Here is a 27,667-nt window from a genome sequence, read left to right on the forward strand (position 1 = left end):
TGTTTTCCCTTTTCATGTTTGCATTGAGTTAAGCTCCCTTTCTATTCACTCTATGTTCTGCATCCCTTCCTGAATTTTAGATCTGATTTTCCACAGATTCTGAAACGAAACCCTACAGAGAAGACCATGTGGTCTGACTGCTGACCAAGACATGGCCAACCTGGTGTTCTCAGGGGCTCCCAAACTGGCACTATGATGATTTTCTGTGGGTTCAGGGAGTGAATTGTGGCAGACATTGAGACGCTTCACCAGATACCCTTTCAGGGAATGACTTGTCCCAGATCTGGGAGTGCTGTCCGGAGATGGCCTCCAGCTCTCAGCTCCTCTCGGGACTGCCTGAGAGCCGAGGGCTGTCTCATCTGAGCTTACATCCTTCCCAGGCGCCCACATCCACTGGCTGATTGTAGAGGAGGAATAGTCGTCTGGTCATCTCGCTCCAAAGGATACAACTATGAAAACCACTTAAATCCCCCAGTGCCCTGTGGGGTCGGCTGAGGTCAGAGCTGTGGTTAGTCCTCAGGGCCTGAGGCCACTGGGTCTCCTTAAGGAATCAGTGGGAGTTGCTTAGGACAAATCTGACCATTTCCTTCAAGGAGAGCTTTGCAAGAGCCACAATCAGACACTGACAGTTGTCAATAGATGCATACCAATGAGGGGAGAGAAGAAATTGAAGGCTTCCTCCTTGGGCTAAAAGTGAGCCCCAGGTATCTGCATGGCCTCTTCTCTAAGACAAGTGGGGCTTTCTGCACTGACCTAGGGAGAGGGACAGTCTGACCCAAGCTTCCTGGAACACTTCAATGGCTAGACTGCCACTGTGAGGCGTTTAAAAATAAGAGCCTTTCTTCTCTAGGTTCAGGACTGCTCTTCACTGGCAAAACAAAATAAGAGTTCTAAGTGTGTCTTCTGACTCAGTTTCACCAGGTTAGTCAAAAAGACAGCAGTGACACTGTTTCCATGAAGTTTAACCTTCTTAAAAGCAAAACCCCTATTCTTCTAGGCTAGGTTAGAGGCTAAACCGACCAATAAGTCACTGCTTACGTTAGAGTCAGTGCTAACCCGGACAGATCGTCCTTGTGAAGCTGTGTAAGGGAAAAGGTGCATATTCTACTCTGAGCAGATATAAACATCACTGTGGAGTCAGTGAAAGTCAAGCAGAGAAACAGCCAAGGACAGAGCCTAAGAGTCCTGAACTGGCATAACCTTATTGTTCAGTCACTCTTGTGTCCAACTCTCTGCAATCCCATGAACTGCAGCATGCCAGGCTTCCCTGCCCTTCACTATCTCCCTGAGTTCGCTCAAACTCATGTCCATTGAATTAGTGATGCCATCCAACCATCTCATCCTCTGTTGCCCCCTTCTCCTCTTGTCCTCAATCTTTCCCAGCATCAGTGTCTTTTCCAATGAGTTGGCTCTTCGCATCAGGTGGCCAAAGTATTAAAGCTTCAGCTTCAACATCAGTCCTTCTCTAACCATAATCTCAAGGATCATTTTAAGGCCGTTCTTTAACATCAATCCTTCTGTATTTACCAGTCACACTGCTACCTAAAACCAACAAAAAGCCAAACAGCTATATCAAAGAGCTTAGAGCATCCGACAACCTCACCTAAAGGAGAGACAAGGTTATAACACAAAAGTATTAAGACAAGTGCACCTTTCTCAAAGTATCCCTAAAAGTTAATGTCTGAGTCACATAACTTCACCTCTCAAAAATTATGTGAGCAGATAGTATCTATTAAAAGAAACATTTTTCTATGTGTTTGTAAAAATGACTGCTGTCATCCTCATTAAGGTCACTTAACAGACATCAATATCCAAAGAGGTTATTCAAGTGGATAGGGTATATCAGGAAGAAAGTTATTTAAAAACAAGAATTAATTTTGGCCAGGTGTAGGAAACATCTCCTTTCACATGCTGGCTACTTTAGACTTGGACCCTTAAGACAACACAGCAATAATCAGAGTTAATTTTTATTGAGTGTCAGGCATTGTCCAAATGCATTATATGTCAACTCATCTAAGCCTCACACTATCGGCATGATCATAGAACCTGATTTCTATAATTCCGGTGCATTCCACTTAGGCCTTGAGAAAACTGGCATGAATAAAACCCAAAGCAAGAACAAAGAGGTTCATGTACAAAGTGATGTTAAACCCAAGTCTTCAGCTGCTGGGGGCTGGCCAGGGAGGAAAGGCAGGGTTTCCACCTAGATGCACACCTTCAAAGGCCAGCAGGCCAGGAAACACACAGAAGTGTGTAGCTCTTTGCTGTTCACAAAAGTAAAGCTAGAGTACCAGGTCAAATTGTTCAATTTGAAGGAGCTTATTAAATGGTTCTGAATCCCCTTCAACATCCCCTCCTCGGTGACACACCCTTTCCCTTCCTGAGTCTAGGGCTTTTGCACTTTCCTGAACCACCCGCTTCTCAGTCTCATCACTTCCTGGCAGTGGAGTGAGTTGTGATTCCATGAGCAGGCTGTGGTAGGAATCCCTGACAGTGAAAGTCTGAAATAAAGCATCTGAATCAAAATCACTGATACTCTGAAACTCATTCGTACTATTATTTTTCCAGGCTCTTAGCACACTGAGTTTATCTTCTTTTAATAGAACAACAGGGATCCCACATAGGAGAGAACTTGAGATCAGTGGATTTCTCAGCATTTTTGTATCAATGGCCAACTAATTGATCATTTGTATCAATTGATCAACTAAAATCAATCTGTATCAAATGCCAGCCACAACAGTAAATCCATTTTGAGGGGTTCGGTGGGGAGTAGAACTTGGCTGAGAAGAGTTACTTCTGTGCTCTGAATAGCTCGCCCTGTTTCCCTGGGGCAGGACAGAGCTGCTGGGAAGCAGCATACCCTTAGCCTCATTGGCTTCCTGCTGGGGACCTAGGAAGAGGCACAGATGGCCAGTCCCATTCCTCCTGATTTACTGCCCTGGTCTTTGTTGTTCTTCCTTGTTATCTCTCTGTTTCATCTGCTCTCTCCAGGCAGTCTTCCCACCCCTCGGCCTCTTCCCTATCCTGGGACTCCTTTAGCAGGATGGGAGGAAGGATGGTGGAAGGCAGGTAGATGGAGTTGGGTCCCAGTTCTGAGACAAGCATCTGGGAGCTTCATCCAGGATCACAGATGTCGAAATGACTGAGAGACGGGGGAAACCAGTTAACATGACTCTCTAGATCCTGACTGTCTAGATTACTAATAAAATAAGAAAAAAACATTGATATATGGCAAAACCAATACAATATTGTAAAGTTAAAAATAAAATAAAATAATAAAAAAGTAAGATAAAAAAAAAGAAAAAAACGAACTAAAAAGTGTGGCAGTTGTTCAAAGGCATTATGTGATACTAATAATTTTAAGTGCCACCAAGCCTGTGAGATTATTATTATTGCTTTATTAGACACCTGAAATCCAGTGTAAAATAGGTGACTACAAAGCTAACAAGCTAATTCTTCAAGTTGTGTCAAAAAACCCCACATCAGCCTTATTTGTAATTTATAGTCACACCATGCTTGCCAGTTTGCATGGTTCCTTATTCATGCAGTACCAGCTGTCTGATCCCAACCGAGAAACAGTGAGAAATGTGAAGATGGAGGCCTGATTGCAGAACTGGAAAGAACGCCCAGATACCACCTTATTCAACCTCCTCATTTGAAAGCCGATGTAACTCAGAGCTGGTAACTGACTTGTCCAAGATCACACACAGGAAGAGGGACGCTGCCAGCGCTGGTCTACCTTATTCCCAGGGCTCCTGTGCCTCTATCACAGAGTTTCTGCTCAGCAACTGGATGGGAACTGGGGAGCTTAAACAGTGAGTCAGGGCCTGCCCCAGCTGTGGAGGATGGAGCCCGATCAATAGCAATGTATTAAGTGGCCCCAGGAATTCTCCTTGGTGCCTGACAGGATGAGAGCCCCTGCATCAGATAAATATGCCATTATTTTAGAAAGGGGAAGTCTTAAGGTTTTTGGCTCACATATTAGGGAGTGCACAAACTTAAGAGCTGCATTTTGAAAAAGTCTTTTGCATCATGCAGTGTTATAATTGCTAAAGGCTGGGCTGGCGATAATCTAAATCCCAAAATATTAGTGGTTAATTAGGAATCCAAGGGACTTCTTCCAGAAATAAAACGTAATCCTTTAATTACACTTTTTATTTCTTAATTTCCTCCCACAGTAACCTATGCAAATACGGACTTGGTTTCCAAAAAGAAAAGGCTCGAGTGTTCTTTCAGCGTGCACACTCTAGAGTCACTGGAAAAATCAACAACAAAGGTGGGCATGAACTCTGCTTCCCTTTTTCTCAAATCATAGCTATAAATTTTAATCTTTTTCTTTTTAAATTTATGGAAATTTAATCACTTTTATTTAATTGCTCCAGTTTGTTAATTTATATTTCAAAGGTACCTAAATTGGACATGTTGCTATAAAACTTGGCACATGATTTTCCAAAAGTTTTGGGAAAAAGGAGGATATTTTAAGAAGTAAGGTAGCATTCTGCAAAAGAAGGATGTTACACAAAGCTGCTTTTGCCATCACCGAGGGTGCGGAGGTTGGCATCTTATAAATTGGCTAAAACCAATTTTTGATTGAATTGTAAAAAATGACTCTGGGCTTCCAAGCATCCAGTTCCCTCCTCTCCATAGCAAGAGGAAATTACATTTAAAAGCCACTCAAAGTAATGATAAAGGTACTGGAACCATTTTGACAAGGGCGAAGAACACTCCCTAGCCCACGGCCTGACCATCTTCCTAGGGGACATGTGGGCTCTTGATAGTCTCTGTGATGGGTGCCAGATTTTCCAGAAATCCTTCTATTTACCACCTGGAGATGACCCCACTCCCAGAGCCAGGAAGTCGAAGGAGGAGACCCCTCACCAAGCATTCTCAGAGGACGTTCTGACTACTTTCCTACCAGAGTTAGACAGGGCAACAGTGCCCAAACAGTCTCCAGGTCACAGTCCATACAGTACTAATGGGATAGTCCCCTCTCATGTCAATTTTGCATAGAAAAAATTAAAAGGAAGTGGAAAAAACCATCATCTGAATTTAATGTAACAGGAGATGGCAAAGAAAAAAAAAAAAAGGTCTAGCCAAAAGTATTCTGTTTTTATCTGGCTACTGACTTCAATATGTAGCCAGAAAAAAACATATTTGTGGAAAAGGATTAAGTAATTTTCAGACTGAATTTTTGGTTCATTGGACAGACTACTCTAATAGGTTTCTTAGCATTAATGAAAGGATTTTGAATCACTTTTCTTTCAGTCCGAGCATTAAATCTGTGCATCTTCTGTCTAGTTCACAATGAGAGGAAACGAGCAATTCTGACTGATGCAGATTCACTGGTCTGAATGAAAGCAAGGGTCACAGGAAAACATTTCTAGTTGAAACTGGAAGCTATTATAATCCCAGAAAACAAAACACAGACTGGACAAGTCATATGGAGCATATTGCCCTAAAGCTAACTACATGTCTTGAAGCTGAATATAAGCTGAAAAAGCCTAAAAATGACACATTGTTGATGTGGGTTTTTCACACGATAAACCATAAAGCTTATGAATGTCCTAAAAGATATGTATGATACTACCTGGAAATCTATACCATAATATTTTAAATGTTCCAAAATATTAGGAAATATTGTTATTAAAGTAGGAGCCATGACTTGCATCCAGGAAAAAAAGACAATATAATATGATACAACAAGCACCAGAGTGTGAATCAAAAGAAGTTTTAACACTATCTGATGACTTAGGGCACTTAACACACCCAAGACAATTTCTTAATTTATAATGTAAAAGGGTAAAACCAAGTAAATTCTTTGCCCTTTCAGTATCAACATTCTCTACTTCTAACTTAATCCACAATATAACTTCTAAAATACATTAGCCTATGGAGTCAACTTTGTTGGCTTGAAACAATGTTTTTAAGAAGCCCTACTTCCTTAGAAAGAACCTAAGTATTTTCACAGCTACCTCACCTGTTTATATCATGTTCAAGAACATATCATTACAAATTATAGGATGATTAATAACTTAAAAACAAGTCGAACCCATAAAGATGGTTTTATCACAGATTATTCAGTTTCAGGGCAAGCAGAAGTTAAACTTCTTAAGTGTAACTCATATTTAAAGCTGCCTTTTGCACATATGATATACTCTGGCCATCAACAAGGAAAGATTAATGATCCAATTCCTGACAAATGACCTAGTATGTTTTCCTCATTGCTAGGTTTTAGGAGTATAGATACAACAGCAACTGCTTTCAACAAAAGTGCTTGCCTCAAAATGAAACCTTCTCTCACCCCAAAGACAGTGAGTGGAGAAGGAAGGAAAAGGTCTTTTGTGCTCAGGTTGATGAGAGATGTTGCCTTGAGAATGCTATTACACTGTCAAACATTACATATATACGATATACATGAACTCACTAAAGAAAAGAGTTCAATGCTGCCTACTTATTTCCTGGATGTTTCCCTCTCATGAAAAAAAATATATTTATTACACTTGGAAGCCAGGCCTCATTTTGGCAAAGAGCAGAAATGGTGAATATGAACACATTCTCCGTACACACATTTTTAAAAGTTCAATCTATAAATTCAAATATATAAATTTACCTCAAGTTATTTTTCTGTTTGATTAGCATTAAAAAGTTTCCATTTGATAGGAAGAAAAGAAAATCCTAAACTTGTACCAGGAGCATAAATAGATGAGTTAGTAGATCTCTCCACAGGGAGGAAAAAAAAATCAAACATATATTTTAACTAGAAAAACAACAGAAGATATGTCATTCTGCATGATACGTAATGATCAAATTCAAATTCATGTCTCTAGAACTATGCAAAAACATGTGTCTTGAACATTTTAACCCAGATATTGGTTCAAGAACATTTCATGTTTTAATATTTAATTTGATTCAGATGGATCTCTTACTTTAGGTCTATAAAAAATGGAAGAAACTGCAGGCTTTTTCTGGTTCAATAGCAGAAAGGCATATTATTCCTGGTAAGAATATTCTATTTACACATTCCCAGGAATAACCAAGACAGAAGGATCTAGGAACAATTTGAAAACAGCTTATCACTGATGTGGGTTTTGTCCGCCCCTCCACCCCTTAACTGCAAAGCACGATATTTCTTACCTTCACATTTTTGTGACACTTCATTAAATTTGTGTCCAGCAGGGCATTTGCACTCAAAAGACCCAACAGTATTAATGCAATTTCCTCCTTGACAGAGCCCAGGGATGGCCTGGCATTCGTCCACATCTGTCAGATTTTAGAAGTGAGCGAGACAGAGAGAAAGAAATTCATATCAAATTCATTGCAGAAGAAAATACGATAGTTTGTCCAGTTATCACATTTATATCAATGCATTATCTGTCCATCACCACAGTTGGAACAGGATGAGAGAAACCGTTTCTCACAATCACATTATACAAAATGAATAATTTGAGTAACATAACTTTGTCAGTAATGCTCTATGAGAAGTCACAGGTATTCTTTTATTTCCCCATCTTCCATCTGTCCTCATACACAGGAGCATGTTGGTACTAACTTTTGTGAGCTTTATTACGCACGTGGCAGAGTATAAGGATACGATAATGAAAAGATTGACAGCGGTAACTAGAGGTATTCAAGAAATCCTTAGAGTCAAAATGCAACACATTTCTATAGTAACACTGTCTTTAAGAGTTATATTGAGTGATTCAGTTCAAACAGAATTTACTTGAATGAGATCACTCAGACTACATGAGACAGCTCATGTTTTTATACAAATGAAATGGAAAATGTTCACTGTAAATTCTGGAGAATTGTCTTGCACAATAAAAATTAAACAACCCAGGCAATTAAGCCAAGAAGAGAGAGCAGAGCAGCCACCAGAGGGAACCTTTTTAAAGGTAAGTCGGCTCCTATCCCAGCTCCATGCTAAGTCCTGCAAGAGTCTCACTGACCCCTCTACGCTCTGACCTCATCTCCTAACCTTCTCCCTTTCTGTCTCCTCTCCATCCACACTGGCTTCCCTGCCGTTCTTCAAATACAGCAAAGTTGCTCCTGCCTCAGGGCTTGGCAGTAGGGGCCCCTGCCTGGACTATCCTTCCTCCACAGAGCTGCACGGCTCATGTTGTCCCCGGCCCCCATCAGACCTCTGCTCTCCTGCAGCAGGGGACCCTCTCCATGCCCCCCGCCTTGCTCCCCATCACTCACCACTTCTCCTTACTCTTTCATGTTTTCCTATAGGACCAATCACCAGCTGTCCTAATAAATATCTGTTTGCTTTGTTTTGATGTTTTCAATACAAGATTCCAGAGTGCAGTTTTTCTGTTCGTTCACTGCTAAACCCTCAGCACTCAAGAAATAACTGTGGTCCTACATGGAACCCCAAATATTAACTTTCCAGGAGCAAAAGTCATCATTCCAGGCTCATTAGAAAGATGCTGGCAAACGTACATGTATATCCTCTTAATCTCTTCATCCATAACACACAAAACTCTGGTTTAATAAAAAAAACCTAGGGAGGCAGTCTAACTTTTCTTCCTCTGGGTATTTTTTTGGAAACATGGAAGCCTATTTACCTTTTAGTTTTACTCTTCATTGTGTGAAGTGAGAGAGCAATTGCCAATTGTAAAATCTCTAGTAATCTGTGTTTTTGAAACAAGTTGCCACGTTGGAAGAGGGTTGCTGCCTGAACAACAATTTATTTTGGTTTAAATTGTCATTTGCTATTTTAAATGAAATGTCCTGGCCTTACAAATCAATGACAACATGTGAGTATAATTAGATTATCTTTTATAGCTGATCTCAATTTTGTCTTACACCAGAATTTTCCATTCTTGATATGCTGAATGTGTCCATTAAAATGTTATTTGAAATTAAAATTGGACATGGACTCAAAACTAGATAGTCTTTCAATCACAATTTCCAGCCAAGAGGAGATATGTATGAGGACACTCCGCTGGTCATATATTCCAAGACTGAAGATGGAATAAACTCTTCACTGAGCCCACTGCCCACAGACCCTCGCATCTAGACTAAGGACTAAAAACACTAGCAGCAAAACAGTGTCCCAAGCTGATAACAGATTCTTTCCAAAAAAAAGGCATGAAGAATTTCATTCTCAAAGTGGTACTACAAGTGCCATTTTGATTCCATGGGTTTTCATGAATTTTCTTCTTATAAAAAAACTTTTTTCCCTTGGATGTTGAATAGCAGAGTCAGAAAGGAACAGAAAGAAAACGGTGTAAAAGTCTGGATTGTACAAAACGAGTATCAAAGCTATGGAGAAGCAGCATTTCCCTCCCTCTCTTTACTCTCTTCCCCCAGATTCTCTCAGCACCTCAGCCTCTACGGCTCATGGACAGGCAGCGGGGCCCTCAAATCTGGCTTTCTGGTCACTGTTGGTGAGTTCAGAGGTATTAGCCACCTTCAGAACACCAAGGCCAACGATTTTTTTCAAAACTCCCTAAGACTTTCCAAGGATGAGAAAAATAAGAAGGCACCAGAGGAAAAGCAGAATGAAACTTACTCTTTGTTACATAAAATTGTACAATCTACCCTTTTGCGACTCTAGGGTTTCAAAGTGACTTCCTGCTACTCCTAACATTCAGAAGGATACATTCAAAGGGCCAGGATTGACAGTGTTCATGTGAAATAGAATTTATTGAAGTATAATTTAAAGGAGCTCCACAGAACTGTGTGATTAAGCTCAAGCTCTGTTTCATTGCACATTATCCTTAGAATTGACATACAGAACAAAACCAAACTAGGATCTATGTGCCTCTGAAAAGCATACCTTGAATTTTCTGAAAATACTGCAACTTTCTAAAAAAGCACTGAAGATGTCTAAAGGAAACAGATACAGGCTGGAAGTTTTCAGGCCCATCAGTTTAGTGGAGAGCTGCCTCTGTTCACTTCCTCCTATTTCCTGCCAGACATCCAGACAATAAAAGAATTTGTACAGCTGGAAGAACAGGAGTAAAAGCCAAAAACAGAGTAAGGGCTTCTATGGGAGGCAGGAGAAGAAGCGAGCGGGCGACATCTGGGGATATTTAAAACTGTGAAACAAATCCTAATTTATTTCTGACTTGTTTTATAAAAAAGAAAAAGCATAATGTAGCATGTAAAATGGAGAGAGGAACAATTTTTTTCAGGTCAACTAAGTACAACCCATGAGACAGAGGAACTCCAACAATTTCAAACGAAGGGGGAGAAAAAAAGCTAAGAAAAACAAACTACCTTGTTCACAAATTTTGTTTCATATTTATACACAGGATTACTATAATGTACAACATTGCTGTAAACAGAATCATATCACTCCTGGGAAACACTTTGGGGGTCAGAGCGGGGGTAGGGGGACTGCTGGCAAGGAAAAAGTCCAGAGGGGCCAGCTGCTCTCTCCTGAGCCACACTCCTAATGCCTAAGCTGGAGATCATGCCGTCAGCGAAATCGTGAAGTTATGCCTCTGACACTGCTTTTCCATTCTCTCCAACTTCACTGGAGAATGGCTCTCCAGAGCAAATAAGATGGATCCATTAATAACTCCACTGGCCCGGGCTTTACCTTGACAAGCTCCTGTGCGGATATTTGGAATGAAGCCGCGGCGACAGGGGTGGGGCTGGGCGGGACACATCTCACAGGGGTGGCCCCAGGCACGGCCGACCGTGGCACAGCAGAGCGTTTTCGTGCAGACAATCCCGCTGAGCTGTCCCTGGCACATCTGGTTGCTGATCACAGTAAAACATGGACCTGTCCTGTAATCTGAAAATAAAAAAGGAGAATTCCGTGAAGGTCTAGAAAAGCAGGAAGATTCACACAGAAGAACAGCTGGACCCATCTTGCCGGATTCCAAATTGCAAAATGGTCTTCAGGAATGGAAAGAACCACACATCACCAACTTCCATGTGAAGTCTGGGGTACACCACTTCTGAACTGCATGTACTTCATCTACACAATGAGGATAAAAACATCAGATTCTATCCACTTTGAAGATGCTGTTGCAAGGATCAGATGAGCTAATGGAAAATACAACTGGGACATGCTATCCAAAAATGACACAATAACGTTATTTACACATTCATTCACCTACGAAAATGTATCAGGAACTATTACAAATCCATTCCCATGCTTTATATAGATGCTTTGGTGATTAAAAGAGATCAAATCCCTGCCCTCATTAAGCTTACAGTCTATTATTATTTAGGTTGGCGAAAACAAAGAATTTCAAACTTGCAACAAGGCAAGTCAGCACACCTTTTTCTCTGGAGTTTCTTGAAAAACAGAAATAGTTATTTGTTTCTTTTGATTGGGTCCATCTTACTTCAAACACACACAGAAAAAAGCAAACAAACAACAAAAAAACCTCATTCAAAACAAAAACAACCACCAAAACAGTTAGCTCTGCAAAAGACATCGAATATTTAAAAGAGAGGGCACTGATCTGAAATCACCATACCCCATAGACAAACGGATCATCTTAAAGCAAACAGAGGTAAGCTGAGACCCTAGGAGAAGTTCCATTTTCAAGTATTCTTGCCCAATATAAAATCTCCTTTTTTTTTTTTTTCTAAAGGGAGAAAGTCAATCTGGATTCAGCAGCCAGCAAACAAGAAAGATTATGATATAGCGAGCACAGCGGACCAAAGCCAGGCCATCGGCAGCCTCCCTGTAGTGGAAATCTGGGCCATAATGGCCCTTTCTGTTCTACAGTGGTCTTGGCAGATAAGGGAGGCTGGGCTTTGGCAAGACTCTTGGGCTCCTATCCACAAGCCAACACTGCATGCTTCCTCACGTCATTTGCGGATGTGCACAGATAGAGCATTTCTTATGAGTCCAGGGGTGGACTAAGTGAGCCCATTTAAGTTCCTTTCACCACTGAATTCTACAGGTTCATGAAAATCACTGGGTGTGACTGGGCTATATTTTCATCTTGATGTTCTTTTTTCTTTCTCCAAGTAGTTCAGGGGACAGGAGATGAAATTCACTCAGGACAACTCTTTATCACAGTACCCACAAGAGAGAACAGGCTGAACCATGACAGTATTTGGGCAACAGCTGACTCTTACCAGTTGGCGGACCCCCATCCTGTGTATTTCTTCCTCCTTTCTCTCTGTTGCAATTGCGACCCCATCCGCTCCCCATCACTAAATGTTCTTCCTCACTCTCCCTTCTATCTTGCTAGAATGGGTCACCTGTGGTCAATGGCACTGCCCTAATGCCTGTGCTGGAAGATGAGCCTTCTAGGAAATTCCAAACACAAAGTTTCATCCAGTCAAGTATAGCAAGAAAACCAGCCCAAATTACGGCAGCACTTGAGAGATAGGCAGAATGGTCCAAAAGTCAAGTCCTTATCTCCACATCTCTGTTTCTCTACTCCAGTGCTTACCAAAGTGTGCTATGATGGGATGCAAGGAAGTTTTATATCATATGGTTTTAATAGTTACATATTAATTTTAATTCATATTATTAAAAAATACAAACACACCAGACTCATAATTTCATAGGTGTGTTTGCTATGATGAGAATGAATAAAAGAACTTTAAATATAAAGAAAAATATGAAGTAAACACTAGTCAGGAATATGCAAACAGGCCAAAAGTTGTGTAATTGGGACATAAACAGCACTAGCGTTATCTTTCAGAAAACTAGCCTTAGACCTTTGCTGCCCCTGCCCTTCTTTCCAGCCCTATTTCCTGATACTTCCTCAGTTTACTATTGTCTTTTTTTGTTTCCACATTTTTTTACCTGATTAGCTTTTTATATTGTCAAATTCTAAGTATATTTTAATATCCTTCATAATATGCCAGATCTATTAAAAATCTACTATTGTCTTCCATAGACACTGTATTCAAACCAGAATCCAAAAGTGCTTGAGCTGTTGAAGAAAATCTCTGCCCTCATTTCATTCTATCAATAAAGAAGTCACTCAGCACCATGGTGGTGTACAACCAAGTTGCTCTTAAACACAGTAAGTGCCTGGACAAAGTCAAATGCTTAAGCCATCATTCTTTCTTTGGCTCAGTTCTTCCAAATAGTACTTGTGTGGGTTAGTCACTCAGTCATGCTAAATTTTTTGCGTTTCCATGGACTGTAGCCCGCCAGCCCCCTCTGTCTGTAGCATTCTCCAGGCAAGAATACTGGAGTGGGTAGCCATTCCCTTCTCCAGGGGATCTTCCTGACCCAGACCTCAAATCCGGGTTGCCTGCATTGCAGGCAGATTCTTTACTGCCTGAGCCACCAGGGAACCCCCAAATACTACTAAGGGCATTTAATAAATACTTCTCTGATAGATGTTGTTTATTTTATATTATAATCTTTTATATATTTCTGTGATTCAAAAATAATTATTTCAGTTACTTAGAACAAGGCAGTAACATATAAATAAGAAAATAAAAATCACATATAATGGCACCTAAAGAAACCTGATTTCTTTTTTTTTTAATTAATTTTATTTGATTTTTAAACTTTACAATATTGTATTTGTTTTGCCAAATTATATTATCCTACATAATTTTATATGTAAGCTTTATCTTTTTTATCACAAAATTGGAATTATACCCAACAGTCAAATTTGAATCCTGTTTTTTTTTTTTTTACTTAATATTGGCAAAATCATTTTCCCATGTAAATACTATTCCAAAATATGACCTTAATTGCTGCATAATTTTCCATCAAGTTATGACAAAATTTATTCAATAATTTAATTTAATCTTATGCAACACACATCAAGGCTTTTATGACTATATACATCTTATAGTTGAGACTGAAAGATCACAGCAACATAATCTTTTACTTAAAAAATTAAAACTTCCATGTTAGGTAACAAAGAAAGAAATTTAGGTTTATTTCCTATTTTCTTTCTAACTTATTGAGACAAATGTAAATATTTTAATCCAACAGACTCACATTGGTATGTCATTTTTCAATCTTTATAAAACATAATGGAACATGAATTTTAATTTATAGTTTTCAACACTGTTTGGGTTTGTTTTTCCTCTTTGTTTTGCCAAGATACTCTATGGAATTCTTACAAATGAGAACTGCAAAGATTCAGGGTATATGCAAATACAGTGTTTTCTGAGTGACACGAGCAAAATCAAGGCACACTAGAAAATGCTAGGAAAATCTGAGTCAGTCCTATCTAACACTGGTTCCAGACTTCAGACATGAATTCCTCACTGGAAGGTTTTCATCAAAAGAAAAATAACCCTTAAGACTTTTCCAGGGTCAATAATTTTTGCCCTCGTTTCAATATGAAACACATGGAATAGAAACAATACTTGTTAATTCTGACAATATTCATTAGGCATCTCTAGATCCCACAGGGATCCATCTTTATTAAATACACTAAATATTTGGCAAAGAGTTGGAATATGTACCACAGAAATCTTTTGACTTGACACATTTCCTCACTAGATCCTTATCACTACAAAGAGAAAAACCAGCTCATTTGACAGTGCAGCTTCGTAAGTGGATGTAAGGGTACTTGAAGAGTCAAGTTTTCAACAAAAATGGTTGATCACAGAGGGAGAGGCATAATCTGGATGAAACAGAATTGGATCTAAAAATCTCTTGGAAGGTAAATGCTGTATTAACATGGTTTTCAAATGTCATTCTTATTTGGCAGCATGTGCCTTTTGTCCTGTGCTTCATTTAGATTGCCAAAGTTATGCTGTTTTTTGTCCAATACTCCAACCACAGAAAAAAATCTGCCCATACTCCCAATTCCTTACTAATAATCCAATTATTTACAATTATTCCCATAGCACTTTTGTGATACTAGGCTAAATTTACATACTCTTTTTCAGACAGTCCCAGCTTTAGACAGGGAATGTGCCTAATTCAATGCTTGGATAATATCTGACTCATTCCTGCAATGTAAATCATTATTCCTAGTGCAAATAAAATATAGCATTAAAAATATTTTGTGTTCACAGATTGCTCTGCAATCACTTCCTTATAAGACCTCCATGAACTAGGGCAATGGGCCAAGCCTTTCTAAAATAAAAATGCAATTTTAATTGTTTTTAACTGGCTTTCTCTAGTGTGGCTAGTTCATGGGAAATTCTGCATCTACATGTTCCCATTATGAGTGGTTAGGCTCAAGGATTGTTCCCCAGTCCCAACAGATTTGGCCTCAAGGCTTGGGATTGAACCAACGTACATCTGCAGCCTCCCATCCTCACCTCCTTCCCAGATCTACAGCCCAGAATGCTGTGACCTGTGGTATTATTTCACTTTCATTTGCAGTCAGACTTCACCCTGAAGCAAATGCATCATTCATAGAAAAAGAATATTCTGTGGTACAATGATTTCTTGTCACTCCTGCCCAGTCACTAAACCACAAACTGCAGGGAAGACACAAGGATATAATTTTGGGCACCAGGCTCCAATTATTTTAAATACATCTTTTCATAAAAATTATAAACAAAACAATAAGATATCAATTTATCCACAATACAGAGGGTCACAGCATGCTTCTTCCTTCCAGGTAGGTTGGCCTAGGACACATTAAGCTCCTGACATATAGAATTTCAATACAGCTTTCCGAGGAAGGAGTTCAGAGAACTTTCAGTCTGAGCAAAATGAAGGCAAAGAAGTTCCATGATCATAATCAGTCTCATAATTGCTACTATCTCTTCTTATTCTAATCATTCTTAGCCTTAGGACCTAAATCACCTGGGGATGTTTTGCAAAACACTGATGCTTGGACTGCAAGGAGATCCAACCAGTCCATCCTAAAAGAGATCAGTCCTGGGTGTTCACTGGAAGGACTGATGTTGAAGCTGAAACTCCAGTACTGTGGCAACCTGATGCGAAGAGCTGACTCATTTGAAAATACCCAGATTGCTGGGAAAGATTGAGGGCAGAAGGAGAAGAGAATATTGGATGGCATCACCGACTCAATAGACATGAGTTTGGGTGAACCCCGGGAGTTGGTGATGGACAGGGAGGCCTGGCGTGCTGTGGTTCATGGGGTCACAAAGAGTCGGACATGACTGAGCGACTGAACTGAACTGAATTGATGCCTGAGCCTCAGCCCTGTCCTGCCATACACCTCCCTCATGGAAGATGATTCAGTAGATGTGGCATGGTGCCTGGGCATCCATAAGTGAGTTTGCAAAGTGCTTACAACACAGCTGACTGCTCACCTGAATGTCTAACCTTAGAAATGTGAGACAGGCCATAAACTGGGATCACTGCCATGCAACATAACTGTGTCTCTCAATGAGGATGGGCATTCTAATCACAACAAAGTATTCATTTCCATAGGGTTGACTGATTATGAGGCACTTTATTATATCCCTTAGTAATTATATTGACTACATGCTCACTAAGCCAGACAACAAATCAAAATTTAAGAGGGTTAACCACCAACTATTCCACTGTCCTAACAGTCTATGAATTCACATTGCCAAGCTCTCTCTTTCCAGTGTGACAGAGCACGTTTATATACACGATATCACTGCACGACCATAAACTCCCATTTCTAGCTTCTTTGTCCAGTATGGGTGCTGGTAGTTGAGTAAAATTCCAGGGGGATCCAAAGACATTGATCAAACTTCACGTCAGTAACACCAAAAGTTAACTTTTCATTTCCTCCAGAATTGCCCTACGGTGGAACACTGAAATCTTCCCACACACCTGTTGATATGATGAAATATGAAATACTAAACATTATCTAATAAGTGGATGCCAAAAACAGTGAAACCTTAAATCAAGCTTCCAGACCTACCTAGCTTCTAGTCAAGAGGATATACAGGGATAGAAGAACAAGATAAATAACACCACGAAGAAGGAATCAGAAAACCAAGCATGCATGATTTTCAAAGACAACTGGCCTGAACTTTTCCAAATGTAAATGACCCCTCATACACAAAAAAGAAGGTAGAAGTTATTATTTTAGATTAAAAAGATACGCATAACCAAAACTTTACTGGATACTGTTTCAAAAAGAGACAACTGGAGAAATTTTATATGAGCTGGACACTAGAAGATATTGTGGAACTGTTCTCTTATATGTGATCATGGGATTGTGGTTATATATGAGATGGCCTTATTTTTTAGAGGTAAAGTACTATGATATATGTAATTTAATTTTCAAATGATTTAGCAAAACAGACCACAAATGTATTGTTGTTGTTCTTCAGTTGCTCAGTTGTGTCCGATTCTTTGCGACCCTATGGACTGCAACATACCAGGCTTTCCTGTCCTTCACTATTTCCTGGAGTTTGCTCAAATTCATGTCCAATGAGTCAATGATGCCTCAACCATCTCATTCCCTGTCACCCCTTTCTCCTCCTGCCCTAAATCTTTCCAAGCGTCAGGGTCTTTTCCAATGAGTCAGACATAATATATGATTATACACAGGTAATAATACATACATTTATAAAATGCATTATAAATCACACTGATATCATATATTATATAAAATATATAATTTACACTAAATATAAACAAATTAAATATACATAAAATTATATATGGGCTTCTCTGGTGGCCCAGACAGTAAGGAATCCATCTGCAATGCAGGAGATTCGGGTTCAATCCCTGGGCTGTCCAGTGGGAGAATGACAAGCCTTGATGGTGTATTAAAAAGCAGAGACATCACTTTGCTGACAAAGGTCCACATAGTCAATGTTATGGTTTTTCCAGTAGTCATGTATGGATATGAGAGTTGGACCATAAAGAAGGCTGAGAGCCAAAGAATTAATGCTTTTGAACTGTGGTGCTGAGAAGACTCTTGAGAGTCCCTTGAACAGCAAGGAGTTATCAAACCAGTCAATCCTAAAGGAAATCAACCCTGAATATTCATTGGAAGGACTGACACTGAAGCGCCAATACTTTGGCCCCCTAATGCGAAGAGCTGACTCACTGGAAAAGACCCTGATGCTGGGAAAGACTGAGGGCAGGAGGAGAAGGGAACAACAGAGGATGAGATGGTAGGATGACATCACTGACTCAATGGACATGAGTTTGAGCAAATCTGGGAGATAGTGAAGGACAGGGAAGCCTGGTGTGCTGCAGTCCATGGGGTTGGAAAAAGCTGGACACGACTTAGCACTAAACAATAACAACAAAAAAATTATATATAATATGGAACATACAGACATGCAATATATATACACATATACTATATAATACATATATTAATATATATTATGTACAGATATATATATATATGTTATATATACACACACATATATACTGATGCTGGGAAAGATTGAAGGCAGGAGGAGAAGGGAACAACAGAGGATGAGACAGTTGGATGGTATCACCGACTAGATGGACATGAGTTTGAACAAGCTCCGGGATCTGGTGATGGAAGCCTGGGAAGCTTGGCATGCTGTAGTCCATATAGTCACAAACAGTTGGACACAACTGAACAATTGAACTGAACTGATATACATAGAGAGTATATGTATAGAAGTGGGAAAATGTTAACAAATATTTAGTGTAGGTAGAAGGTATGTGGGTATCCTTATATTATTATTTCAACTTTAATGGAGGTTTGAAATACTTGGTAATAAAAATCCTTAGGGAAGGCTGGAAATCCTTTCAGAGCTAATTTTCCTATGCAGTATTGCCTCTCCTATTTCATTTAAGCTGGTTTTTTTTAATGACCCAATACATTTTTAATCTACTTTCTAATCCTACATTTCTATAAAATACTGCATGCAAGATTGCCTATGAAGCATGGTCTACACAATGTTATTAAAAAATATGACCTTTTGGCAAATTGTACTAAACTACACTATAGAAAATGTTTACTTTCAGAAACTGTTTCTGCTAGTGTTCAGCAGCTCAGTCATGTCTGACTCTTTACGATCCCACGGACTATAGCCTATCAGGCTCCTCTGTCCATGGAATCTTACAGGCAAGAATGCTAGAGTGGGTTGCCATTTCCTACTCCATGGGATCGTCCCAATCCAGGGATCAAACTCAAGTCTCTTGTGCCTCCTGCATTGGCACGTGGATTCTTGACTACTGTGCCACCTGGGAAGCCCCAACTGTATCTGAGATACAGCTTAATTTTAATTTTTAAAAAACCATCTTAGAAACAAAGCATAGGAATAAGAACAACACTATTCTGTGTGAATATTTTCTGTGACTTTCAACTTCTTTCATCTGTAAGTTAAAAATACTGACATATAAATTTTAAACAAATATCATTCAAAACTGCAATAGCAAGGTGATGTGCTGTACAGCATTTAATCTAACACGCAGACTAAGCAATTCAAAATCCAGGCCATAGTTCTGCGGACCCAATTTTGTGTGTCAGCAATTTGACTACAGAAAATTATTACCACATTTTACTCTACTCCATGATGAAGAAAACAGTAAGCAATCTTGTTCAGGGAAGAGAAGATCTCATTTCCAAATAATCACTTACCTGACATTATTCATTCCCTCACTGCACGTCCTACAAGTCTGTACTGATTTCCATTTTCCCCCAAAGTTATCTCTGAACTCTTTTATTAGAAAAAAATTAAAATGGTTGGGGTGGTGGCTAAAAGTCAAATTCTGGTTTGGGTGATATATGTACCATCAAGATGATCAAATCACAGAGTGTCTTCAGTTTTAATGGTCTGCAAATTCAACTTGAAAGAACCAGCTGGCTCTGATATTATTCACTGTTAAAATGGCTTGTATGAGTGCCACATTAAACCAAACTGCAGTTTCACCACAGAGCATCAGCTATTGAACAGCAAGACAAAAACAATAGTATTATGTAACAATATGATTTATTTGTTCTTTTGTATTTTCTTCAAAGCCGGGAAGTAGAAAACATTCTCTACCATCCAAAAGCAGGATTAACGACATAAGAGTAAAGGGCCTGATGATCAATGCTATTCAATATAAAAATTTCCAGGACCAACATATTCTTAGATCAACTCTTATATCTCAAAAGTGCCCTGTAATACTGCTGAAGTCCCAAATATAAGTTCTAAGAAAAGCAAACTAATTTTCCAAAGGAGTCCAATGGAATATTTTATCATTAAAATTTGAAAATGATTACTACTTTTTGGAATATTATTATTATAAATGAGATTTTCACATTTGGAGGGTAAAATCCTATGTTAGTAAAGGGGTAATAAAAACAAATTGATTACAAATATTCCACTACAAGTTCCATTTATATAAAGTACCTAAAATAGTGAAATTCACAGAGAGAAAGTAGAATAGTGGTTGCCAGGGGCCGGAGGAGGTAAGAATGGGGAGTTATTGCTTAATGGGTATAGCATTTCACTTTGGGAAAACGAAAAAGTTCTAGAGATGGATGGAGGTTACACACAATGTGAATGTACTTAATGCCACTGAACCATACACATAAAAATGGCTAAAACAGAAAACTTTATGTATTTTACTACTATTAAAAAAAATCCACTGCATAAAATAAAATAATATAAAATAATAAAATACGAAATAAATATAAATTTAAAGTAATCAGACATTCTGACTTCAATGATCAGGTTCAATGAGTAAACTTGACAACTATAAAATGCAGTTGGGAGTCCTTTATTCATTCAACAAATATTAATTGTGCTGTATCAGTGGGCAGTGTGGGATAAAGTCCTTAACCACACGTAGTTTACCACCTGGTTGAGGGAGGAGGTCAATAAATATAGGTAAATACATTAAAAGGAATGACAGATACGAGTTTGTGATTTAGTCTACAAATGAAATAAATGTGCTGGTGTGATTAAAAAAGAAAGGTAGTTGGGGATACTTGCCTTGATAAGAGTTATCAGGAAAGACTTCTTGGAGGAGGCGCCATTCAAACTGAGGCCTAAAAGCTGACAGCAGGCCAGCTGTGAAAATGAGAGTAACTGCTTCCCAGGTTTAAAAGAGAGCTGGGAGATAGCCTGGCTTCTCTAGTAATAAAAGAAGGCCACACTGACCAGAGCTGAGAGAGGAAGGGGAACGGGGCATACAATGAGGGTGGAACATCAGGCAGGTACTGAATTACACAGCACATTCCAGGCCAAGATGAGGAGCTTGGGTTTGGCTTTAGATTCAAAAGGAAGCCACTGAAAACACAATGTATTATTTTCAGAGTTCTGCTTAGAAGGTTCAAGAGTGGAAATGAGGTAAAACATGGCGGTGACTAAAGGAGGTGATGATGTAGAAATGGAGAGCAGTCGACGGGTGGGGGATGTCCTTGGCAGGTGTCAGGACCAACAGAATGTGAAGATGGACTGGGTGTGAAGCGTAAGGGAAACTGCCAGGACAAGGATGTCTCCTGGGTTTCTGACTTCAGTAGCTGGCTATATGGCAAGTCACTCAATGAAGTGGAGAATCTGATGGAAGACTAGGCTCTAACTACCAACAACCAATATAAAGGTTCTTTACACTTTCACAGGGCTTCCCAGGCGTCAGAGTGGTGAAGAATCCTCCTGCCAATGCAGGAAATGTGAGTTTGATCCCTGGGTCAGAAGATCCCTTGGAGAAGGAAACGGCAACCTACTCCAGTGTTCTTGCCTGGGAAATCCCATGGACAGAGGAGCCCGGTGGACTACAGTCCATGCGGTCGCAAAAGAGTCAGACACAACTTAGCAACTAAAACAACAACACTTTCACAATCAAGTTCCCAGTGGGGACAGGTGATTTGAACTGATGAGGCCGGCCCTGCATAAAACTATTCTCTGTCTTTCTTGATGCTACTAAAACAAAACCTACACATAACGAAATGATATCTTGTGCTATGTATTTCAGTTTTTTTTATGAAATTTCTCTTCCTTTCCTTCCTCTGTGAGCAAGCCTTTCATCGTATCACATTCAGATATTTATATATAAATTTTATGGTTGGAATTCTTACTTCAGATACATTTGGCCAAGTCTCCCAGAAACCTGAGTGTTAAGTACACACGGCTCAGACCAATGATATGTGACGGAATCCTGGCGTGGTGGGTGGGATTTCCTCCAGGGGAACTTCACTGCTGCTTCTATGAAATGACAGGGCAAGGGAATCCAAGACCACTAGCATTCTAGCTGCCAGCCCTAAGTTCATTCTACAGGAAACAGATACATACCGCATTCCAGTGATATTATCAATTCTCAGAGATCTGGGGGAAAACTTAAAGCAAGGACAAAAGTTCAGCTATTTAACCACATCTGAGAAGTGCCTCATATAAATATGGGCTTTCTGTAATATCAAGACAGATAAATGACAGTGAGATAGTTTTGATATGCTGGCTGGGAAGAGTTATTTCTAGAATTGGCTTCCTACCAAATATTCAATTGCTTATGGGTATGTGATACATACGTTGCTTCTCTCTCTCTCTCTCATTTCTCACATACACACATACACACACGATACACACAACTGAACTACATTAATATACTCTCAAGGTGACCCTCCTATTCTCAGAATTTTTCTTTGGAAGAAAATGTCTGATGAATGAAAAATTCCTGAGACTGTTTCCAGCACGGGGTCTGGCGCTGAACTCAACTGAAGACAGACAAGTTGGAAGAAAGAACGAGCATTACTCAGAACACGTGAGTGAACTGTGTAGAAGGCAGGCACCAAAGCAGAGGGGACGAGCGAGGCCACAGAAGCAAAACCCAATCACTAGGCCACCAATCAAAACCCATTTAGTCAACAAAAGAAGATTCCTGACAAAAATCTGTGCCTGATTGGTATCAAAATATGGCAGAGACCGAAAACTTAAAAGCACTTAGAACCTCAGAACTGAGTTTCTGCTGTTATTTTACAATAACAAGATCTACTCCATGGACTGAAAATGTATCACTAACTGGACAACCATGGTGGCCTCTTGGCAACTTTACTGGTAACACACAGGTTTTGATGATTGGGGACATTTATATGCTTGCACGTGATCACTGTTTTATAGCACAGGATAGCAATTCCACAAATACGCACCAAGCTCTTTGGAAATAATAATTATGTCCCAGTCATCCCAGGTTAATGATCTGAAGAGCAAAATATTAATACTATATAATACAGGCAGATAGGAAAAGCCAGTTATAGCTAAGTTTTGCTTAGTGCAGCCAGTGGGAGAATGCTGTATGGTTCAGAAATTTCCACTCTATGGAACTGGTAAAAATATCTAAAGTTGTGCCCGAGACTATGAAGTCTACAACTGTTAAACTGTGTCCTGTCTGAACACTAAAGAGGCACTGTGTTACCCTGTTCTTTCTTACCACTTACTAAAGATTTACATCAGCTTGGCCAGACACTGGGGTTTCATCTAAAGCAGCTAGTTAGATACGTGTGGAAAGTGCATATGGTTAGAAAATAATAAGAGACAGCATTAAAAGTGGTTTAACATGCCCCAAGAGGCAAGCCGAACACCACAATTTTCTCCAACTGTGGAGGAAAAAACAACGTGAGCCAGATTTTGGCTCTCTGAATGTATGAACAGGTCTATATTGTATTCCCTTGGATATTTACGAAGCATGTTAACAATAATTAAAATTGAATTTCCAAACCTTTAAGGGTAAAAGTTAGGAATATAATATCCACAACCTTGGAGAGTGTTATAATTCAATCTATGTCGTATTCACCATCCTGGGGTTTAACCACTGATATTCAAAATTCACAACTCCTGCACAGAGCAAGGGCTCTCAAGGTCTATGCCTGTGCAAATACCTTCTATTCAAAGGCATGTTCCATTCCCGACATAAGTTTTACAGTTAAAAGGTAGTGCTGATGGGCTACTGGCATTCAAATTTCCCCAGTCTGGGGTTCTTAACTTGAAGATCACATATGGGTCTCAGGAGATGCAAAGGTGCCCTGAAATTGTATGTAAATTTCATGTAGCAGCATAGTAGACCTGGAGACAGAGCAGAGTGGACCTTGTATCTGAGTGCTAGGTTTGAGCAGGCCAATCATATGGTCTCCTCCAGGAATTTGGAAATGGGATTGGAGAGAACTGGTCTTAATCTTTATTAATCTTAATCTTCCCATGTGGCTGGAACCTCAGATGTTGTCACTTGGGAGCGGAGGGCTAGGATGTACTGAAAGCAGCACAGAGCAGGCTATTTGCATGCAGTAGGGGCTAGGTCTGCAGGGAGGAGCAGACAGAGACCACAAGGCACCAGGGAAACCTGCGAGAGCGTTTGGCCCCTGCTCCCGGCCCTCCAGAAAGCCTGCTGCACCACTGCCCTTGAGTTGCTGGGGCAGCCAGGATTTCTCATAACAAATCTCCCCTTCTGCATCGTAAGCTCGTTCTGTTACTTGAAACCACCCAAGTTCATCCAATACAGTGTGCAGATCTGTTTATTCTTCATCAGGTTCTTAAAGGTATCCCTTCCTCAAAAAAGGAAATAAGCCTCTGTACTATTTAATAAAAAGTCATTCATAAGACTGTGGCACTACTTTGATAATTAGTTCAGATTTATCTGAGTTTTATGGAATACATAACTTTACACTCTCTAAAAAAAAAAAAAAGAAAATATAAAAGCCTTCCTAACACAAGCTCACACCAAAACCACTTCAGCAAGCTTTATTCTCAGCTCAGTTGTAACTCAAGTGGGGGCCACATAGAAACAGATAAATTTTCAAGAAAATTATCACAGACATACATGAATTGGTAGCTAACTCCTAGCTAGCTAGCTAAGTCACTTCATTTGTGTCCGGCTCTTTATGACCCCATGGACTGTAGCCCACCAGGCTCCTCTGTCCATGGGATTCTCTAGGCAAGAATACTGGAGTGGGTTGCCATGCCCTCCTCTAGGGGATCTTCCCAATGCAGGGATCGAACCTGCATCTCTAAAGTTTCCTGCATTGGCAGATGGGTTCTTTACCACTAGCGCCACCTGGGAAGCCCAAGCTAACTCCAAAATCACTGCAGATGGTGACTGCAGCCATGAAATTAGGAGATGCCTACTCCTTGGAAGAAAAGTTATGACCAACCTAGATAGCATATTCAAAAGCAGAGACATTACTTTGCCAACAAAGGTCTGTCTAGTCAAGGCTATGGTTTTTCCAGTGGTCATGTATGGATGTGAGAGTTGGACTGTGAAGAAAGCTGAACGCCAAAGAATTGCTGCTTTTAAACTGTGGTGTTGGAGAAGACTCTTGAGAGTCCCTTGGACTGCAAGGAGATCCAACCAGTCCATTCTGAAGGAGATCAGCCCTGGGATTTCTTTGGAAGGATTGATGCTGAAGCTGAAACTCCAGTACTTTGGCCACCTGATGCGAAGAGTTGACTCATTGGAAAAGACTCTGATGCTGGGAGGGATTGGAGGCAGGAGGAGAAGGGGACGACAGAGGATGAGATGGCTGGATGGCATCACTGACTTGATGGATGTGAGTCTGAGTGAACTCCGGGAGTTGGTGATGGACAGGGAGGCCTGGCGTGCTGCAATTCATGGGGTCGCAAAGAATCAGACACGACTGAGCAACTGAACTGAACTGAACTGAACTGAACTCCTAGTAACACACAAAGTTCTAGCCAATTATCCCCAAATAGCAGCAAGCACCTGTTGATGATTTTATCCCACCTGTTTAGGCAGAATATATCCTGGGGGTAGAACTGAAAGATGGTAAGCCTCGAAAGTCAAGACACCTGCTTTCCAGTATCAGCTCAGCAACTAATGTACTATGGATCCTGAGTCAGACACTCCAACTGTCTGATGGACTTCAAGTGGCTGAGTCATGGGCCGTTCAGATACCCTGGTGGCCTTTCAGCTGGCCTGAGTCAGGACAGCAGAAGCCAGGTTAGGGAGGGGAGGTCACTTCCATCACCCTAGAAGGGCAGAGTGTTGAGAAAGATGTGTCTGACAGGAGCTCATTTATCCACCAGACTTGCTCCTCACTTTTTTTGTCATCTTTGAAGGTTGTCATCGTAGCCCAGATCACCCAGTCCACAAACCTGGATGAGGGTGTCATGGAAGCCCTCATACTCCATGCTCAATCACCCCCACAAACCCCTGTAGAACTTACCACCCCCAAAGCTGCTGAATTCTCTCCTCCTCTGTAATCTGTCATCACCTTGCTGAAGATCCCCTTCTCCTCTAACCCGCAGGAGGAAACTGAATTGAAGTTGGAACCTAAGGTGCTTTGCAAAACGGTCTCTACCCAGCTTTGTCCCTTGCCAGTCGCCAGTGTGCAGTCCCTGTCTAGTGACACTGAATGTTCCTCAACTCATGGCACTGTTTCCAATCCACATGTCTTTGCAAATGCTGTTCCCTCTGTGTTGAATGCCCTTCCTTCCCTATTTTTCCAGTTAATGGCTCTTCTGGAAATCTTCCCTGATTATTTTCCTATTCCTCCCTCTGTGGTACTAATTAAACTTCATAGTAATCACTAGCTTATATAACTGTCTCTTATCAGACTGTGAAGCTTAAGGATAAATATTTCATCTGATTAAACTTTGTATCCCCAGGGCCTAGAATAGTCTGTGCGTCCATAACAAGCATTCAAGTACTTCTAAATGGATGAATATGGAAAATTCCTTATCTTTTGAGTTAGTCAAAATCAAAATCACTTATACTATTCAATCCCTTTGCCCAACCTGTAATTAATTACGTGTGTTTCCCTGAATCGATCACATTTGATTTGTATCCTAAATCTCAAATTATCAATGTGGCAGTGAGCAGTTACCCTTTAAACCAGTTTCTTCTATCTCCAGGGGTTGCATGAGTAATAAACTATGCATATAAAGGTGGTTTATATCTCATGCATAAAAGAGGTCCGAGTTCTTCTATTTTCCCTTTTTCCTACGCATATCATGGTTACAGACTGCTGATCTATTCTTAAAAACATATAATGCTACTGATGCACAGACAGCAGGATGTGCGTGCTTATGTGTGCTCATTCAGTCAGTCGCGTCTGACTCTTTGCAACCCTTTGGACTGCAGCCCATCAGGCTCCTCTGTCCATGGGATTTCCTGGGCAAGAATACTGGAGTGGGTTGCCATTTCCTCCTCCAGAGGATCTTCTTGACCTAGGGATGGAATCCATGTCTTCTTCATCTCCTATATTGCAGGTGGATTCTTTACTGCTGAGCCACTGGGGAAGCCAGGACATATATATTTTAATCTGTGTTGAAGGGCTGAGAGATTTGTTCTAAGTCATCTCTACTCTCTCGTGAACAATAGCTGGGATTTGCAAAACAGATCAAAAGTGAAGGCTGATGTGTAGACCAGGTTCAAGCCTGGATTCATGAAGCCCTTACCCAGGGTGTGTTGAAAGGCACAGGCAGACAACTGATCCACCTCCTCCACAATCCCTTTCTCCTTAGCTACCTTCCAACTAGTAGTGGACATGTGCCCAGGTCTGGTCAATAAGATGCATGAGGAGATGTATAGGATACGGTGTCAAGGAAAGCTTTTCATTCTCTGACAAAATGAAACCCACTCATCTGAACTAACCCCTGGTCCTTTATCCTTTTCATTTCACTGTTTTAGATGATACCTATAAGTCCATCAGTCAACTTGCAATTATGAGGATAAAAGTCCATGTACCAAGAGTGGTAAAACAGAAAGAAAAAAGAGCCTTGGTCCTTGGTGACATTTTGATAACTCCAAATTCATCTGTGACATTAAAAAAAATTAACTCCTATTTGTTAAAGCCAATGCGGTTGGGTTTTCTATTCACCCAAACTCATTTCTAAGACGCCAAATACATAGATTCTGTTGTCATTCAACATCTATTGAGGGAATGATCCAAGAATAAGATACTGCATTTCTGGAATTTTTATGTAGCAT

The 27,667-nt window shown here is 40.2% G+C and overlaps 1 protein-coding gene across 2 annotated transcripts in view; it reads right to left on the bottom strand.

Annotated features, from left to right (window-relative positions):
• FBN1 (fibrillin 1) overlaps positions 1-27,667 on the bottom strand; it is a 265,235-nt gene that overhangs the window by 132,687 nt on the left and 104,881 nt on the right. For both annotated transcript variants that reach the window (XM_070377862.1, XM_070377863.1), the window contains exons 7-8: positions 10,553-10,750; positions 7,135-7,260 (exon numbers count right to left, since the gene is read on the bottom strand). In XM_070377862.1, the coding sequence (XP_070233963.1) occupies positions 7,135-7,260; positions 10,553-10,750 (324 nt within the window). The remainder of the gene's footprint in view (positions 1-7,134; positions 7,261-10,552; positions 10,751-27,667) is intronic.

The sequence above is a fragment of the Bos mutus genome, chromosome 10 (genome assembly GCF_027580195.1).
Source record: "Bos mutus isolate GX-2022 chromosome 10, NWIPB_WYAK_1.1, whole genome shotgun sequence".
NCBI lineage: Eukaryota > Metazoa > Chordata > Mammalia > Artiodactyla > Bovidae > Bos > Bos mutus.